The sequence below is a fragment of the Polypterus senegalus genome, chromosome 6, assembly GCF_016835505.1.
Source record: "Polypterus senegalus isolate Bchr_013 chromosome 6, ASM1683550v1, whole genome shotgun sequence".
NCBI classification, from domain to species: Eukaryota; Metazoa; Chordata; class Cladistia; order Polypteriformes; family Polypteridae; genus Polypterus; species Polypterus senegalus.
Window position 1 is genome coordinate 131629450 of NC_053159.1, and position 20561 is coordinate 131650010.

Below are 20561 nucleotides of genomic sequence, written 5' to 3' on the forward strand. Positions count from 1 at the left end.
GGAGGTATTTCATCTCACAAGACACCATGGATATTATCAACAGGACTCGCAGCACACAGCTTGATGGCAACTCCGGTCTGTAACTGGGAACTGAGAAGGATGGCTGTGAGGGCTCAGAGGGCAGATAAGGAGGCGTTTGTTAGAGAAATCTGTGAGCAAGTGACACACTAGCTATAATCTAATGACTCACGTCCTTGGCACTGAGGAATTGAAGCATTCAGCATATCTGAATCTGTTCCTTGGAGAGTCGCAGTCAGGGCATCTGATGGAACAGCCCTTATGGATGACACTGCAGTTGTGACCTGGCTACATTGAGCAGCTGTTTAAAGCTAATCCTCCGGCTACGACATTGGACATCTCTGGGTCAACGGTTCTTGAGGCTGATCCTCCAATTAGCTGTGAACCACCCAATCTCACTGAGATTGCACAGGTGGTGAACCAGCTGAGGGTAAGGAAGGCTGCAAGGATCTGGGTTATCCGGGGTGAATTTCTACAGAGAGTGGGAAAGGCTGGCATTGCAAGCAATCTTTGCTTCCATTTGGGAGATGGCGTCATCCCAACTGACTGGAAAATGGGACATGTTGTCCCTATCTGGAAAGAGAAGGGTGAACGCCTGGATTGCGACAACTACAGGGGGATAACACTGCTCTCGGTGGGGGGTAAGGTCCTTCTTAGGGTCATCCTCAATATGATCCATAATCACTTACTCAACTAACAGCGACCAGAGCAGTCTGGTTTTTATGCCTAAAACATCTACCATCGATCCGCATCCTGGCACTGAGCATTCTCATCAAGCGCAAACACAAATAGCACAAAATTTCTACACAGAATTTATTGATTTTTGTAAAGCATCTGATTCAGTTAATCGAGCTTCCCTGAGGGACATCCCGAGACTTCGTGGGATCCCCCAAAGTTCCTGGATGTCATGCCTGACCTGTACTTTGAGTGCAGTGCAGAGTGGAGGCTCAATCTCTTTGTTTTTCCCAGTTGATTCAATGGTTTGTCAAGTGTATGTTTTTGCTCCTACTCTGCTCAATGCTTGCATAGACTGGGTGTTGGTCAGGGTTGTGAAGTCCAGCAACTGTGGGGCATCTGTTTGTGAAGAAAGACTCACTGATCTTGACTTTGCAGATGATGCTGTGGTCTTCACAGAGTCAATGGAGGCTATGATCACAGCTCTTGAAAGACTGAGTGAGGAGTCCGAGTGTCTGGGCTTGCGAGTGTCCTGGATAAAAACCAAGATCCAGGCCTTTAATGACCTCTTGGGCACAGCCACCAGCAGTTTGTGTATGTATGTATTTTTACTGTATAATGATCTGACTTTATTTTTGTTTCATATAGTATTTTTCATTTTCTTACACTTTCCATTATTTTTTTTCCTGGTTGCCAGTTAACTGATTACCTTACAGATACAAACTATAAATAAGGCAATTTCAACATAGCCTAATGTTTTCAAATCCTCCTGTATCCAATTAGCATCACAATCACCTGAAGCCTCTCTTAGCAGAGCTGGACAAAACACCAGTCCATCATAAGGCCTGTTCATGCTCACCCACATTCATACTTGGACAATTTGTAATAACTAACTAAACTCCACTGAAGATGCCAGAAAAAGCAGAAGTAACTCACACAGAAACAAGGAGAATGTGCAGACTCCATGTGAATGATGACATTGACACTTGATTCAAAATCTGGACACCAGATCCATAAGGCAACATTCCTAAATGCTGTGCCACAGTACCACCCCTAGATATATTAAATTATATATATATTTTTTTGTTAACAATGAAAAAGCTCTTGTTCATGGTAGTCCTTGCATATCTGAGAAATTCCTAAAGCCTGGAAGCTATTAAATATTACCTTATTATTTACAAATTTTGATTAAGATCATCCTAGTAACTACAGTATACTGTAGGTAAATTAATGTCAAATGACTACAAAGGACAAGACTGAAAAATATTTGCAAATTTGAATGTACTGTATAATGAGCAGTCAATAGGTTCAGACAGCGAGATCTGGTTTCACTAATACACTACAGTATATGGCCAAAACTTTGTGGACAAGTATGTGATGGTCAGGTATCCACAAACTTTTAGCCATGGAGTGTATTTTAGAATTCTATAAGAAAACACACAGAATTTATATTGACTGTGAAAATGTTTTGGTATGGTACCATAGAAATGATTAGTGATCAAATTACAAGAAGTAGAATTTAAGGGCTCATTTTGAAGATGGAAACACATTTGGCTTAAACAGAAAAAGCAACGGATTATTAAGGAAGGACATTTTTCGAAATTAGTTGATATTAAGGAAAGAGTGTCTCAATATCAATGCTGAGGCTTATATTCATTTTAAATATGTACAAATTATCTAAAAAGATAAGAAAAAGGGAATAATAAACTGGTTAAATTTTCAGGTGACACTAAGATGCTTTAGGAGGATTGGTGGAACCCTAGATTCAGCAAAATCATTAAAGATGAACCAGTGATCAGTGGGTATGTGGTAGTTAAGCTTAATGTAAATATCTGTTTTATAGACAGAAATACAAATATTGCTCACTATTAAACAGTGGGGGTCCAATTTATAAGAAAGACATATATATAGAAATGGACTTTCCACTTTTCATATTCAGTCAATGTACAGGAGTTAATAAAGACAGCTAAAAGTATGATGAGTTATGCTTAGTGTACTATGCCATTGAGAGACATATTGTTGCTGTTTTGGTCTCCACATTACAAAAAGAGAAAACTGATATTAAGAAGTGACAAGATTAAAGAGTTTAATTAATAGGGGCCTTAGCATGGATAATGGAACCTGTTACTTTAAAATGAGACCTTAATACAAGAACATAGCGGCATAGGCAACACTGAAATCACTTCTTCACACAGAGAAGTATGCACACATGGAATACATCACCAAATTTTTTCTCATAAAAATTGAATACCATGAAGTAGTATTCTCTACACATTGAAATCAGAACTCATCAATGTTTTGCAAAAGTTAGGTAAAAAGGGATTTTTTGTGGTATATTACATCAACTGCGCTGTTTTCATCAAAACTGATGGTACAGAATCATATTTATATATTTTAGGCCATTTAAGGATATTTGAGAGCTGTATGATTTATTTTATCTCTTATGAGTTTCACTAGTCAGGTTTGTTGATTAGCACAAAGCACAAAACAGAGAAGTGTATTTATATTGTGTTCAGCATGATTGTGATTAACATGAAATTCCACACTTTAAGATAATAATGATAGTTCTGACAACTACTGATTTCAGATACACTCTATACATTCATCAGCCGACTGAAGCTAGGCGTTTGAGGGCTTTACTTGCCATATATAATCAGCTTCATTAGCTAATTGAATAAATTACCACAATAACTCAAAATTATAGCAGTAAAAGACAGTTTAAAGGGCATGTGACATGCATTACGAATGGCAAAGGGGAAATAAAAACAAAGAGAAAAGGAAACAGCAGATGCTCTTTAATAATTTTTTTGTGGTGTTAATCTGTGGGGAGGTCAGTAAAACGCCAGTACCTAGAGGAAATGTTAAAGAAATATTATATGAGTGGAAAATTGCAGAGGTTAAAGTTCTGCAACAACTACTAAAGACTAAAACCAAATAAATCACTCATTCAGTGCAATATTACTCAAAGAGGCTGAAAGATGCTAGTGGCTATACTGTATATGGAAGGATGAGTCTAATGAAAACCTTAAATATTTTGTTCAGAATTTATTGCAGCAAAGGTATCAGCCAGCTGCATTGTTTTTCTACATAATCTCCACCGTATTCAATAAAGGTCCTCCAGCAAGTATAGGGTGGTCCAGATCTAATTATGCAATTTTCATTACGCTGTAACTTATTAAGTTTATTACATAGAAAATCACCTGAAAAATCCCAGACCATTGAGAAGTGTGCGAACTGACGACATGAAGAATCGCCTTTGCGCCGAACTGGAATCATCAAAGTCATCCAGACGATCTGGATCTGCATAATTAGATCTGGACCACCCTGTACAAGGTGCATAGATTCCTCGGGGGGGAAAAAAGTCTTTTGGTCATGTTCACAACCACTCACGCACCACCCACTGGCTGCACATGTAATTGATTCAATTTTGGAGTCAGTTGCCGTGGCCCCCAAAATGCGGACACTTTGTGGAAGTGCAGCACATTACAGATGATATGATGTTCTGAACCACGACTGAGGTCCAGAAGTATGGCTGTTTCATTCAGCGTCACTTGATGATTTTCCACCATGATGCATTCAACAATCGACTCTTATGTCACTAGTCTGTGTATTTGGCCTGGTCAAGGAGAGTCTGTCACAGAACTTTCACAGTTTCAGAACTTCCTACTCCACTCATACAATTGCTGGAGTGATGAACAGACATGCATCATCATACTGAGCGGCCATTCACCAATTAATTTTGTTAGGTTTCACCCCCTCACTGCCAAAAAAGTCAATGACAGAACACTGCTCATTTTTAATTAATGTTTCCAGTGGGGATACTATCTTTATACTGCTTCAACGAAACCACTTAGCTCCCCTGTACCATCCTTCCACCTGCTTGACACAACCTGCAAACAATGTTGCCAATGAACATGACAATAGTACGGTGTTAGAATTTCCATCACAATTTTTGGATTTTCATTTAACTCACACTTGTGTGTGTGTGTGTGTATAGTTATAAACCTTTAAGGTTAATTTTTCAGGCATCAATCAATGCCAGAGAACTTCCTAAAGATGAACAAAAAGTACAATTATATTCAGTATATTAAAAAAATATATTGCCAGGCCCCCTAACAAGCCAGTCATCAAGAATAAATTAATGAAAGCAATTATGTGCAGGACATAGTAATGGGGATTGTGGGAGAGAGGTGAAAAAGAGTGTAGGCAGGGTGGAATGGGTGGAGAAGAGTGTCAGGAGTAATTTGTGACAGACGGATATCAGCAAGTGTGAAAGGGAAGATCTACAGGACGGTAGTGAGACCAGCCATGTTATATGGGTTAGAGACAGTGAAACTGACAAAAAGACAGAAGAGAGAGCTGGAGACGGTAGAGTTAAAGATGTTAAGATTTGCAATTGGTGTGACGATGATGGACAGGATTAGAAATGAGCACATTAGAGGGTCAGCTCAGGTTGGACAGTTGGGAGACAAAGTCAGAGAGGTGAGATTGCATTGGTTTGCACATGTGCAGAGGAGAGATGCTGGGTATATTTGGAAAAGGATGTTAAAGATAGAGCTGCCAGGCAAGAGGAATTCCTAAGAGAAGATTTATAGATGGGGCGAGAGAGGACATGTAGGTGATGGGTGTAACAGAGCAAAATGTAAGGACAGGAAGATGGAAAAAGATGATAAGCTGTGCAGAACCCCAACGGAAGCAGCTCAAAGAAGAAGAATAATTATGTTCAGGATAGGCATCCAGTTTTTTAATATTTTCTAGCACAAATGTTTCAGTCAAGGCATAACCATTTCTCATAACTGCATAAGACTGTCATGAGGAAACAACAACATAACCTGATTATAGAAGCATAACATAAAACAAAAATAATTTATTAAGGAACCTGAGAGGAAAGAATTTTTAAATTAAAGAATCAGTAAAAAAAGCTGAAAGATAGAACTGCCCTAAATATAGGTTAAAATGAGGTACTGAGGAGGTCAGTGTTTATATAATAAATTAGTTTAGTGACGACACTAAATTATTAGATATCTGGTTCTAGAGTTACTACAATCTATACATAAGAATAAGGTTAAAATTCAAAAGACATCAGATGTATGGGAATGGTATTTCATGCAAATAAAAAAAAATTGTATATGAGAAGTAAAAATAAGAAATATTAAAGCACATTGTGGGTAAAGAGCTAGGAAGTACATTTCATGGGAAACTTAAGGATTCTATGAATCCCATGAATTGATTACTCATGTATAAAACCATCTTTTCATAAAAGGCTAGCGACAAAAATGTACTACGCAATATAAATGTAACTGAAATCTAGGACAGGATATCACATACTGAAAAGTATCGGTTTTAAGTTTAAATGCAGTATTAGGGAAGGTTACTGTCTTGCTGAAGTAATTATAATATTGGTTTAATCTCCAAGGTCTTTGGGAAGGCATTAAAGGGCAGAAAACTGTAGTTAAACACAGAAAAAGTGATATTAATATTTCATTTACTTGCAAGAAATGTACCTGCAGTTTAAGGTAATATGAATCATTGACAGCTATAAACTAAATGTAATCTGTAGAAACATGTAATATACTAAGGCATTTAAAAAACATTTTAGATCACAGTATGTATTTCGTATGTAGTTTTTAAAAGTATTATCTGTAATTAAACCCAATATTAATCTAAAATGTTTTTGCTAGCATAACAGGTATAAACATAATAGGCTTACTTTGGCTTCTAAAGTCAAGTACATTGACAAATCTGCACTAAGGAAAATATGCATGCTTTATTAAAAAGAAAAAGAAAAATACCAGTAAACACAGACCTAAGGAGCACAAGTTTAACAACTCGGAAAAATACAAAAAAGCAGTATGAAGTTTTATTAAGCTAATCACTTACCGAATTCATAAGAAAAACTGGATATTCAAAGAAACAAATATGTTATGCAGTTACCACATTAGTTTTAAAAAGGTTATAATTATTTCACTCAAAACTGATTTTTTCCTCAAAGGTTTGATTGTCACTAAGAATTTTAAAATTAAGATTTTTTTGGGCTGAATAGGAATTACTATTCCTAGTTATTGTCTGTGTAGAGTTTTTCTATGTATTACTCTCAATCCGTCAAGTAGGAGCATGTTCGATTAATTGATGATTCAAAATTGTCTCCTGTGGGAGTGGTTGGTTGTTGAGTGGACTGGCACCCTGCTCTGGGATGTTTTTTGCCTTGCACTCACTGATGCCATGATGGGCTCCAGCACCCACCACTACTCTGAATTGAATTAAACAGGTTTACAAACGCCATAACATGTATTTTATATATTTTTTACATGTATGAGATATCAACTGATTGCATATATGTACTTGCAAATATTGCATAAAGTGGTTGTGTCTTCTTGCTGATAAACCAAGTTTAAACACCACTACATCGATAAGTGTAATTTGTTAAAGGCCTGCCATTAAGTTCTATTAATATTCAATGTGTCACCGCGATATGTGTATTCAGCAAGCTTTGTACTTGCTTAAATATGAAATTTTATTATTTTATGTACCGCATATATTGTATTTTTATTTCTACTCATTATGATACACTACTTACTTCTTTTGTTTTACTGTAGATTCTTACTGTTTGGTTTCACTATTATACTTTATTAGCCTGTAAGAAAATATTTCTTGGGTGCTGCCAGAAGATCCATTACAAAATTATTTGTTTTCAGAGCTTTCTAGTAACGTGGGGTAGTTAAGCTCCTAGATACTGTAGCACTGAGTTTAGTCCATCCGTTGAGCTAAAGCTCCCTGCTAGACACATTTGCTCATTTTTTTAGCATTCTCTTTTACTTTGCAGGTTCCTAGGAAAGTAAATGTAAACTAATATCAAACAGAAAAATCCCTGCAGGGGATCACAGCTATTGCACAAGTTGTTGATAGGCACCTAGCAATGGGTGTGGATAAATGAAGAATAAGCATGTGTCAGGGATACAGTATCACATATTAATTTATGCAGCAACTTCTAAATTGTCTAAATTAGCCCTAGTGTGTGCTTGGTGTGTGGGTGTGTTTGTGTGTGTCCTGCGGTGGGTTGGCGCCCTGCCCAGGATTGGTTCCTGCCTTGTGCCCTGTGTTGGCTGGGATTGGCTCCAGCAGACCCCCGTGACCCTGTGTTCGGATCCAGCGGGTTGGAAAATGGATGGATAGAACTTCTACTTTGCTTGTCACCATCAATTATATTCTATTTGCAAGCAACAATATGAAATCAGGTGCATTTGGATTGTGGTAGGTGAAGTATCTCAGCTGAACAGAACTGGATGTTTCTAACTCCATTTGCTTAATCCACATGTGTAATAGGTGTCATGATGAACCAAACTCCATCCTGAAATATTTAGCACAAGTTAGGAAACAGATTTGGATGATATGCCAGCCTTCCACATAGATCAACCACCTAAACTTGTAATGGTCTTTTACAGTCATTGATCAGCCAAATAGCGTGCCCAGTGCAAGGTTACTATAGTTAACGAAAACTAAAATTAAAACTGAAACTATTATTAAAAGAACATTTTTGTAAACTGAAATAAAATAATTAACAAAGCCAAAAAGGAAAACTACAGATGAAATAAAATAATAATATACTAAAAAATATTTTTAATTTTCATTTTTTGAATTAATATTCTTGCCATTAGTTTTAACCCTTGCAACTTTTAACCCTCAAATAGAAAGTAATCCACCATGAGCCACCCATATATACTCATTCTGTGAATGGCGGGTGATGATGGAGTGCGAGTGTTCACAAAGCATTTGCGGTGACAGAGCGAGCCGAGTTTGGGCGTGTAAAGCGTGTGAAATAGAAAGTGATTTACTGTGCCACCTTTGTTTGTGCTAGTTGTATATCACGATGTAATTCAAACACCTGAAGTCAAAATGTGCTGGTCAACAAAACCTTTTTCTGTATGGACAGAAAAATCATGACTGAGTAATGTTTCAGTTTGTTTCTCAGGTGCATGCGTTTTGTTGACAATAATTCACCTGTCACTTTGCACAGGAGAAATCCTTTCTGAAAATAAAATGGCACTGATTGAAAGACTGACTAGGTTAGCATACAAGATCAGCATATGGTTACTGATCAATCACTTTTGCTTTAAAAGAAGTCATTTAACGATGAAGCGATACAAACTTTGTAGAATTCCTGAGTTGGCAACATCTCTGCTGAACTACAAGTAGGTAGGTGAAGAGAGTCTGCCAAGTGATGAAAAACTAAACATACTAATGTATTTTTGTATTCATTCTATATTTATTAATTTATCTTTTCAAGCTTAAAATACCTCATATTGTGAAAATAATCCAGCAACAGAATTACATTTTAAAATGTTTTTCCCCTTTTTTCAATTTTTCTCTCTCTCTCAAAATAGATAGTTGCAATATCATATTCTTTTTGTTCTTAACATCAGCCATATCTTACATATTGTATATGAGAGATTTTTCGTGTATTGCATCCAAACCTGCTGGGGTAGGCCCCAGGTTTCCTGCCATCCTGTTCTGGATAAACAGGTTTAGATAAGATATCTATTGTTCATAATCTCAGATGCTGTTTCTGTTGTTTTTGCCCATCCATACACCTACTAGCTACTCTTGCTCTGCTCATTAAGGGTTTACTGTTCTTATGTATGGACTATTCAAGTCTCACTGCCCCCAAACTTGACACTAAATGCTTGTTTTTCTTTGTTTCCCTCAATACAGCTAGTTGGGGTCTACTTACTGATTCAAGCTTAAGAGCCCTGTTCTTCCTAAGCCCCCATGATTTTCATGATCACACCTGTCAGAACACAGTAAAATCTATTTTCTGGCTTTTGATATATTTTCAGGCCTGCAGATGGCCAAATTCTGTCTATAAATTGTATGTGCCCGAGATTGAATCAGAAATCAATATGACTGGTAGAAAATAAAAAGCACAGTATGTGAGATTTTTGAATGCATTATTGAAGGCATTCATTATGCCTTCAATAGTTTTAGAGCGAGATATGTTATGTGGTATAGACATTTAGAGTAAAATTCACCTAAATTTCATTGCAAATTGGCCTATCTTGGGCAATAAAAAGAAAACATAAAAAGTGCCAACAACCAGCGCACATTTCTTCAGCACAAATGGCATAGAATTATATTTAAAAATTTAATAAAAATGTATAAAATTGTTCATATTCAGTGTCTAGTTTTGATTATGCTTGCTTTTATCTCTCGATATATTATATATACATACATATATATATATATATATACATATATAAATAAATAAATAAAATCCAAAGTCTGTTCACTTTTCACGAGAGAACTACTTAACTTAGCGTTTCTCAGCCCTTAAGTATTTGCGACCCGAGTTTTCATAACAGTTTTAATCGCGCCCCCTAACATTTTTTTGAAATGTAGATGCATATTTTATTATTCCTACTTAACTTTTATGGTCATTTATCTAACTCTATATTTATTGTTCTAGTAACAGAATGTAGTTTAAGTTAATTTTTTTGGTTTCAACAGATTTTTTTTTCATATTTTTGATTCTTGTTTTCTTTTAATCACATCTTCGCGCCCCCTTAGGGGGGCCCTCCCCACAGGCTGAGAACCACTGATTTAACCAATTTAGATTGTTTTTTTTTCCCTTGAATTTGCTTAAAAAGTATCATAGTTTGCTTGTGGCACCGATTTATTTGCGCAAATCTGAGGCAGAGGCTGCAGACCAAGGAGAGGGGGAGATGAGACTTCAGGAGTGGGGAGCCCTCCTCACTCACACGCTAAACTTTGTTTGAGTCACTCTACCTCTCACCATGTGTTGGAGCGTACCTTGCCTCCGCTCAGCTAGCAATACCTGTTTGGTCAAGAGACATAATCATCTAAAGATTGTTAAAGTGTAACGTTTGATGTTTTTGAGAGAGAGAGAGAGATCGCAGCTACGTGTGTTTTAGTGGGTACCTGCTCATTGACAGAGATATCACGGCCATGTGCTCTTCTCCCCACACGGGGGATGCTCCCCTGTCAGAGCTGAAAACGATCAGATACAGTGGCAACGTTAGATGTTGGAGTGTACCTACCTTCCGCTTGGCCAAAGATACCTTGCTAACGTTTTACATTTTTGGCAAAGAGAGCACAGCTACGTTCTCACCGCTGATAGCAAAACCAAAAATATTGTATATGAAGAGGCCCTCGGATGTGAAAGCTATCAATATAAATTCTTCTCGATACGAATGACATTTTAAATTTATTTTTTACTTATTTTTAGTTTGTCCTGTTTCACTACTATGTGGGCACAGCCGCGGGAAACAGCTAAACTAATAGATATAAAAATAAAATAGAAATGTCCTTGTGAAATAAAAACTAAATTAAAACTAAAAATACAAGATGAAGGAAAATTAAAACTCAACTGAATTTCCAAGTAAGGTCAGAAAAAATATAGAAATAAAAACTAATATAAGAAGGAAAAACTATAATAACCTTGGCCCAGTAAGGCTGCTGTGCAACTCACATTTTCACAAGGTGTATTTACAAAGAAAATCCAAACTGAAGGTATTCCATAACACAAACTGAGTTCATGAACTGTAAGATGACAACACAACTTCATGTGATTATGTGTAACACTGGTGTTTTGCCCTTGATGCGATAGCAGACTTTAAAATTTCTCTTTCGGTTGTAACATGCATCTATTTTCTACATCTGGTTTCTTCCAGCTTTAAACTCCACATTAATCTTTACCGTACTTTATGTTCCCATTCATCATATTGTCCAAAGTCGACTAACTCAGCTTTATGGTTCCGGAATCAGGAGCCTGTCCTGGCACCATAATGAGCAAAGCACAAATCAATCCCGAACGTGACGCTTTCAGGAACTGAAATTCCTAAATGTCACTCGGAGAACTCCACTACGTTCCACTAATATACCGTTTGTTTTCAGTATTCTGCATTTCTCCCGTTATGTACAATAACCATACTGTGCAAACGCTTTGTTAAACACTTTGCGAAAGTGAAAAGCAGATATTCAGCAGGTAAGCACACCTGTTCAAAAAGTAACAGGTCTCCGACAAGTCGCCCTACCGCCTGGCGCCTCCTGCTGTCAGGGGACAGCAAAATAGTCCCATTTAAAACCTACTGGCACCTCTCAGCTGCTCTGCTCTCAACAGTGAAATAAGCAGCCAGTTCGTACACTTTGACGTTTTGCCTCTGTCCGCTCAAAGATATACATTTACTTATACATGTACCAAAAAAGACAAAAAAACCGCAGCATCTCTACCTTGAACCCGGCGTACCACTTCAGCCGCCATGTTATTCCTAAGCACGCGAGGTCAAAAAGACCTAGCCAATCAAACACAGACAGAGTCGAGCTGCGGATATAACGCAGACCTAAATAATCGATCAAAGACCTTCTATCTGCTCACGAAGACAGGAGCGTTTAATATGCAGATCCAGATCGTTTGGATGACTTTGATTTATACGGGGACGATTTCAGTTTGACGCGAAGACGATTAGTCCGGGATTTTTCGAGTGATTTTGTATGTAATAAACTTAATAAGTTATAGCGTAATGAAAATTGCATAATTAGATCTGGACCACCCTATATATTTTACTGGAGAAGTGTATACAACAGAGTTCTTTTTTTAGTTCTTAAACCCAAAAAAAAGTTAACATACCTGTAAAATCCATTCAACCTTACTGGAAAAAATTAAACAATATTATGTGGAATTATAAATTTATAGGTATAGTTTGGGTATTTTAACAAAAAGCTATTCATTTATTTTAGTCCTCTGTCCAGCAAGGCAGCTAGTGCAATGAGCAAGTGCAACTTCACAAACACAGAAAGCTCGTTAGTTACACGTTTACACAGTGACGTCCAGATGGGACGATATGTCTAATCAGGTCGTCTTCATCTTCAAAGTTTAAGTCACAGTAAAATAGCCACATTATGTCAATTTTCTGTACCATAATGCCTCAGATGTCAAAAGAAACAAGGAAGAGAATATCCCACGCTACAGACAGGCATGTTATGTACCAGGATAGTCAGACAATACATGGATTAAGCTGCTCTTCTGTGTCCTCTCTGTGGGCAAAATTTGAGCAGACCTGAAAGACAAATGACCATCCCAGGCCAGTGCCCATATTTATCAAGCATTTCAGAATTACTCCTAGAAATTGCTCTAAAAGTCTGACTAGGATAAGAATTTGTCCTACCTCAGGGAAGGACATGAGAGAAAGTTAAGAAGCATTCTAGTGGCACTCCCAGGAAGTAGTAGGAGACCACATTAGAGAATGAATGATGTCATGATTTTATGGCACTCCTTGCCACAAATTAATTTATTATTATTATTTTTTTTTTTTAGATTTTATTAAATTTATTAAAAGCAAGTAATACTCCCTACAAGCAAGTCAAACTTGACAAAACTAAGATCAAATCAACCCCAACCCATAAGAAAGAGAGCAAGGCCAACAGCCAGAGTAAAACTTTAAGAGTAGGAAAAAAGGGGGAGAAAATCATTTCCCCCAATTTAAGTTCTTATTCTAAAATGTTATTAATTCGATCCTGCCAGCTTTTAAAAAAAATGTTTTGAACAGATCCTCTAAGTGAGAATTAGATTTCTTCCAATTTCAAATAGTATATAATAACATCAGTTGCCCACTGACTTAAAAGAGCTGGGCTAGGATTCTTCCAGTTGAGCAAGATAAGTCTATGTGCTAATAGTGAAGTAAAGGCAAGTACAGTTTGTTTGTCCTTCTCCACTTTAAGCCCATCTGGGAGTCCACCAAACACAGCTATTAATGGGTTACGAGAGATTTTGCAAATTAACACTAATGATGACATTTGTAGTTTTCTAATACTAATGCTAAGGCTTCACCAAAAAGATAATAATAATAATAATTTTCAAAGTAGTAGAAGAAGAAGAAGGACAACATAATAAGGTAGGATATTGCACTAAGCTACACACAATTGTTGCCATTTGTTGAAAAATATCAAGAGTAATACTATAATGACTACTGAGATAGTTAGACTGAGACACACAGTTACAGGCACATTTATTTAACAATTATTTAACTTTCAGAGGAATCACCTTCCTGCTATTACGGCCACAGGAAATGCTTTGTAAAGTGACAGTGATACTGAAACTAGTCATGGCTCTTCCTGCACTGTTACAAAAGTAACATCCCAGTGTTCCTGATCGTCCTCAATTCGTATGCTATTACTGTCTTCTTGATCGCCCCTTATCCTCTCCAAGGCTCTATTTATCCAATTCCTTGGGAGCCTTTATCTGCCTTTTTTAACCTTTCCAGTTTTGTTAAGTGTAACGGGAATGCTCCAGGAGTTCATGGAATGTACAGCTCAGTGTACCTGTGTGACATTTCACTTTCAATCACCCATCCAGCCCCAACTGTGTTCAGGATACTATGCCGACTACTACAGTATAATTTGCATCCATGACCACCTGTGTGTTGATTCTATGATATCACTTGTGATTGGGGGTAATGATCTTTGCATGTGTGCTGGTTTGACTTTGATTTGATATACTTTATTAATCCCTGAGGGGAAATTGCCCTTTGGGGCTCAGAGTGTAGGGTCAGCCATTGTACAGCTCCCCTTGAGCAATTTTCAGGTTAATGGTCTTGCTCAAGTGCCCAATGGAGTAGAATCCCTTGTGGCTTTGCATGAATGCAGCAGTGGAGTCCTGGGGAAATTTATAAATCTGAGTATTTACCTCATATGTTGTAAATGTGTTCAAAGTCTGGTACAAAATTCACAAAATGATAGGTTGTGGCATACTGTACCCAAATCATTGTTATTGCAAAGCTGCATTTTCCCCGTGGCCAAAAAACATAACAGTAGCAACAGTTTCATTGGTGCTGACATTCATTCACTGTGGCATCTCTGTATAGATGGGTCGATCATGTAACGTACGTGATTTGTAATGAATATTATTCCATCTCTGTCAAATCAGTATCTTTTTACAAATTCATTGTTTTCCAGCATTTACAAAACATTCAGCCTTTATTGGGATGTGTACAGATCTCTGCCAATGCACCATCTTCTGACAGCTCATAGCAAGTTAGGACAACTCACAAGCTCTCTAAATCCTGGTGAGGTTAGGGATAATTTCCTAAATTAGGAAAACCGCTGAAATGTTTTTGCTCCTACTTCTAAGAGTAGAACCAAATTTATATATTCTAATGTTCTAATGTTATATTACTCCAAGGTGTTTATGCTAGTTAGGACCGTTCTCCTAGTCTGAGACACTTGAAAAATAGAAGCAATGATCAGATGCAAGTGAACACACTAGAGCAGGATGGACACATCACACAGGTATACATGAAAACTTGCTTCAGATCTTCCACCTATAGTGCTGACGTAAGCGCTGACAGAAACAATGTCCATATCAGTGACAGAACAGTGAGGGACAGGCGACCGGCTGATAATATTAATGCAAGGAGCCTTGGCAAATGTCTCCCTGCTCACACCTCTTAGATAAAACAAGGCCTTGGAAATGGTCCCAAATGTCCTTAGAAATGCAGGTGTGCAGGCGCTTTCTGTCCTGACCTTAACCCCATAGATCACTGCAGACCCTATGCCTTCCAGTGACCATCAACTTCATCAAATCCTTCTGGTGGAATGCAGTAATATCCTACAACAGATTCAGAAGCTCACTGGCTCTGTGTGCCACAAATGTCTTGTAGTGGTGACTGCAATAGGTAGTTACACAGGTACCTGAAAGACTGCAAGAGGACTGTCATTGAGGTTGACAGTTGTTTGGTTTTCTTGTTGTTTTTGTTGTTGTACTATTTTGCTTTCCCATTATTCTCTTTTTTATTGTTATTTCAGCAATGAATATTGCAGTTTTAGTACAGCAAATAGTGTTACATTTCCTTTTTCTATCAGTGTACACAGTAGATAGCTCTTACACATATTATCAGTTTGCATTACTCACCTTCTATAAATGACTACAATAGAATGAACAAGAACAAAGACAATGCATTAGTTTGATTTACCTGTGCAGCATTTTCATTTAAACTCTATGTTTTCCCAGTGCTGCTTTACTTCTGGTGATCCAAACAGGTTGGGCAAATGCTCCAAGCTCAAGTTTCTAATTGGTCCATTACTGTCTTAAAACATCTCACTTTCTTCTCCTTGGAAGCTGTGTCTCAAGGATCTATGTTCGGTCCTCTTCTTTCCCCTCTCACATGAATTCCCTAGGCAATTCATTTCTCTCTTTCAACCCACAGGTATAAGCCCAGACCTTCAAGAGCCTCTCTACCATGTCATCATAGATGAATGAACATCATGTTACACTTAAACTCTGCTAAGTGTCCAGTTTCTAATTGCCACCTCCTTCTCCATCCATTAATCCTTACCTAAACATTGTTCTTGATATTGTTACCCACTACCACTGGCTACTGTCAAGAACTTGATGTCCTCTCCTTCATTCAGGGCATTTCTTCAAAGTAATTGTTCTGTTACTTTGTTTATGACATTTACAAAAGTCAACTATTCCTCATTACCTTTGCTCTCTGTTGTGAAACCTTCTGCATCTCTTTTATGATGGGATTCCCAGAGATTGCTATTAAGTATTTTCAAATCCATCAGAATGCACCTGCCTGACTGGTGTATTTGGTTTCCTGTTCCATCAACACCACTCCTCTGCTTCATGATTTCAATGGCTTCTAATTGCTGATAGCCCCCCACCTCAAAACATTTGCCTTTAAATATAGCCCCATGCATGCCTCTTCTCCCCAAAACCTTCAGTCTCCAGTCTCTTCAGAGTCATTCCATTCTACTTTGACCTGTCTGTTGACTTTCCTTTCCCTTGCTACTGGCTGATGCTTCTCAGTTCTTGCTAAGAAACCATGGAATTTGCTTCCTATGATATCTTAAGGAATCCCCCCTTCTCTCCAACATCACAATGGCTCAGTCTTTCTACTCAAATGTTGTTGCCTGGTTACTTTATATATACTGCATTTACCATCAATTAACATTAATAAGACTAGAAGTATTCATCAAGTCTTTTGACACGCTGTTCTTCTGCTCCTCTTCGGCACCTCTTTACATTTTCTTTCTACTGCTTTCAAGTTTGTTTTTCTAATCCATTACATGATTTGTATGTATATTCATTTTGTATGTTGACATGGATATAGATTTCGATTGAAAAAAAAAACAACTTTTATTTTCTATAATAATAATCTGCATTTTTCATGACAGGGTTTCAGGTATCTAATGCTTATCCTGGAAGAATGGAATGGAATCCTTGGACAGGATTTCAGTCCAGGACAGAATACACTTGCATAGTGAAGATGGATTCTATTGCTGTGTGTTCAGCAAGTCAGTGTTCCGCTGATGGAGTTGTTCTTTTTAACATGTAAATATGCTGAAATCTGATTCACTCTTCATGTGACTAAATATAATTAACTCAGAAAAAAGGTACTTTTCAATTATTCAATAAATGGGAAAGGTAATTGGAATAATTAGTGTTGCAACCACAGAGATCCTGAAACCAGGGTTCAAATCTTACAAGCAGGGCGTTTGCATGTTCTTTTTATGTTGTGTTTCTTCCATATCCCCAAAGAGTGTGTATTATATTATATGGTGATTCTAAATAAACCCTCCATGTGTTAGTGGTCCTTGTAATAGGCTAGCACCATGTCCAGAGTCGTTCCTTGCCTTGTCTGTAATACTGCCATGATAGGCTTCTGCCTGCTGTGACCTTGAGTCACTTTAAGCAATATTCTGTTAAGTTATTTTAAAATTGAGCACCCCTAGCTTCAATACTCGCTTGAGGATTGCCCCTTTGACGCCATCTCTTCGTGAGCACCGCTTTACATTGTCTTCATAACAAAACTGCTGCAGTCCTCTAATTTGAGAGCTTTCTTTCAAGCACATCTTATCTCAGGTCCATCCAAACACCATTTTGGTCCGTACTTTAATTATACACCACTTCTTTTCTTTTGAGCCATTCTTTTTGTACAGTTGCTGAACCCATCTTTAGTTCTGCCTCATCTTTTTGACAGATGGTGCTTCTTTTTTCCAATGACTCAAATAACAGCAAGTTGCCCATATCCTGAAGTAATAAATCATCCCCATACCATAATGATCTCACCACCTCCACCACTCTGTGCACCTGATATGATGCTATCCTGCTCAAGAACAGAGTTGGGTTTGTGCCAAACATGAAGTCTGGTATTATGACAAAATGAATCCAACTTTGATTCATCAAATTGTTCTACAAATGTTGGTCTACACCCAGAAGATGTCTAAGACAGGCTTTTCTTTTCTGAACTCCCATGTCCGTAAAGATTTTGCGATGTTTTTCTTTCATCTTGACATTGATTATAATAAATATGGCTGCTTGTTTGAACCCTAAGTTCTTAAAGACTCCCTTGAGCATCTTTCAGTCAGTGAGGTATATATTGTTTCTTGCAGATTCTTGATTTTTTTTGTTTGTGTTGTAGAAAAATTGCCTTCAAATTTATTTGAAATGGATTCTGTAATCTGTCCCAGGCACATACTAACCAAGAGTCTTTCTACAGATGGCCTCTGGAACCTCTGCTGAAGTTTGTGAGATGTGCTAGCATTTATCTGTCACACAAAATTGATCAAGTTTCTCATTTTTATTAAAAAAGCAATGCCTTAAATCTTGGTTTGGGGCATGTGGTATAAATTGCAATCCATTTCAAGCGTGATTAAACTGAGGGTGCACTAACATTTTCCTTTCAGAATATTATATTTTTTTACTGATTGCATAATTGGAAATTGGACTCTTTCAGTAATATTTCTTGATTAGGGATTCTTATCATATTTAGAATGTTAACTGAAGTTCAGATTTGAAACATTTTAACACACAGAACACTTTTTAAGGAGGTACTTGCTTTGAAATACCACTATATATATTTGGTTGTCAGCACTTTGAGCGGGTGAGGTTGGTATTTCTAAGTTTGATTTTGGTTGTCTACAATTTACACATTCCCCTAGTGTTTAATCACATTTTCTGACACACATCTAAGGCTGAGACCTGCTATATTGATACTAGCTTTTTTCCAAAGTTTCTTGGGACCAGCTTTATAATTTTGCAAGATGACAGCTTCCAAATCTATCTTTGAAATCTGCACTAACCTGATAATGCTTCACTTAGGTTGTGGTGTCTAATTGATTTGACTTGCAGATGAGATGACTTTTAGCCCTCTTTGCAGTTTTTTGAAGGGCTCCAGAGCCCTGGGTTTAAATCTCACACCTGATCGCTGCCTTTGTTTTTCTACCTTCCCTTCCTGTCTGTGAAGGTTTTCTCCAGACATTTATAACTTTCCTTCAAACATCCCAAAGACTTACATGTTAGATTTCAGGCCTCAGTGTAGGCGTGGATAAGTGGGTCCCCCCATTGAACTTAGCCTTTTTACATGGTTGGTACCCACCCTGTACCCTGTCACTTCAAGATAACCACAGATAAGCACTTCCTACACATGACTCTGAAATGGATGAGCGGGGTCATTAATGGGACGCCTGGTGATTGCTATGTAGCATGCATCCATAATCCATAATTGCATCCATATTTGTTAATATACTGTCATAAAAACGAGTCCAAGACATTATAAAGGTTTGGGGCAGCCACCCATATATTGTTTTTCCCAGCTGCAAAAAGGGTTTCCTTTAGATAGATAGATAGATAGATAGATAGATAGATAGATAGATAGATAGATAGATAGATAGATAGATAGATAGATAGATAGATAGATAGATAGATAGATAGATAGATAGATAGATAGATAGATAGATAGATAGATAGATAGATAGATAGATACTTTATTAATCCCAAGGGGAAATTCACATAATCCAGCAGCAGTATACTTATACAAAAACAATATTAAATTAAATAGTAATAAAAATGCATGTAAATGCAGACAATAACTTTGAGTAATGTTATCATTTACTCCCCTAGGTGGAATTGAAGAGTCGCATAGTGTGGGGGAGGAACGATCTCCTCAGTCTATCAGTGGAGCAGGACAGTGACAGCAGTCAGTCACTGAAGCTACTCCTCTGTCTGGAGATGATCCTGTTCAGTGGATGCAGTGAATTCTCCATGATTGACAGGAGTTGCTTAGCGTTCGTCACTCTGCTACAGATGTTAAACTGTCCAGCTTCATTCCTACAATAGAGCCTGCCTTCTTAACAAGTTTGTCCAGGCGTGAGGCGTCCTTCATCTTTATGCTGCCTCCCCAGCACACCACCGCGTAGAAGAGGGCACTCGCCACAACCGTCTGATAGAACATCTGCAGCATCTTATTGCAGATGTTGAAGGACGCAAACCTTCTAAGAAAGTATTGTCGGCTCTGACCTTTCTTACACAGAGCATCAGTATTGGCAGTCCAGTCCAATTTGTCATCTAGCTGCACTCCTAGGTATTTATAGGTCTGCACCCTCTGCACACAGTCTCCTCTGATGATCATGGGGTCCATGAGGGGCCTAGGCCTCCTAAAATTCACCACCAGCTCCTTGGTCTTGCTGGTGTTAAGGTGTAATCAAAGAATCGATTTGCATCTCACAGAGTCCAAAACAGAACTGCTATAGTAGCCTAAGATGGAGGCTTTAAAGGTCTTGAGAGGAACTGATGTCATCAAAGGGACCGGAACCAGAAGTGACGTCATCAAAGGGGCCGGCTTCGGAAGTGACGTCTTCAGGGGTGCCGGAACCTTGCAGGATTTCCCGGGAAAGGTCTGTAGGGAACTGAGAAAGACAGTCAGCGCACTCCGCCACCCCCTGGTCGGATGTTTTATTACAATTACTTGAGCCCTTTAGCTGCCTCCTACTCGCACGTGTGTGACAATAGCTACTGACAAAATGTATAACCTAAATTTATGCATTTGTCCACTTAACTGAAGACAAAACATTTT

General features: G+C 37.9%; 1 protein-coding gene across 1 annotated transcript in view; it reads right to left on the bottom strand.

Moving 5' to 3' along the window:
- The window catches only part of dph1 (diphthamide biosynthesis 1), a 419970-nt gene extending 407971 nt beyond the window's left edge, over window positions 1-11999 (bottom strand). Inside the window, exon 1 of the mRNA XM_039757210.1 lies at window positions 11938-11999. Coding sequence (XP_039613144.1) covers window positions 11938-11968 — 31 coding nt within the window. The 5' untranslated portion in view covers window positions 11969-11999. The remainder of the gene's footprint in view (window positions 1-11937) is intronic.
- Window positions 12000-20561: the final 8562 nt, after the last annotated feature.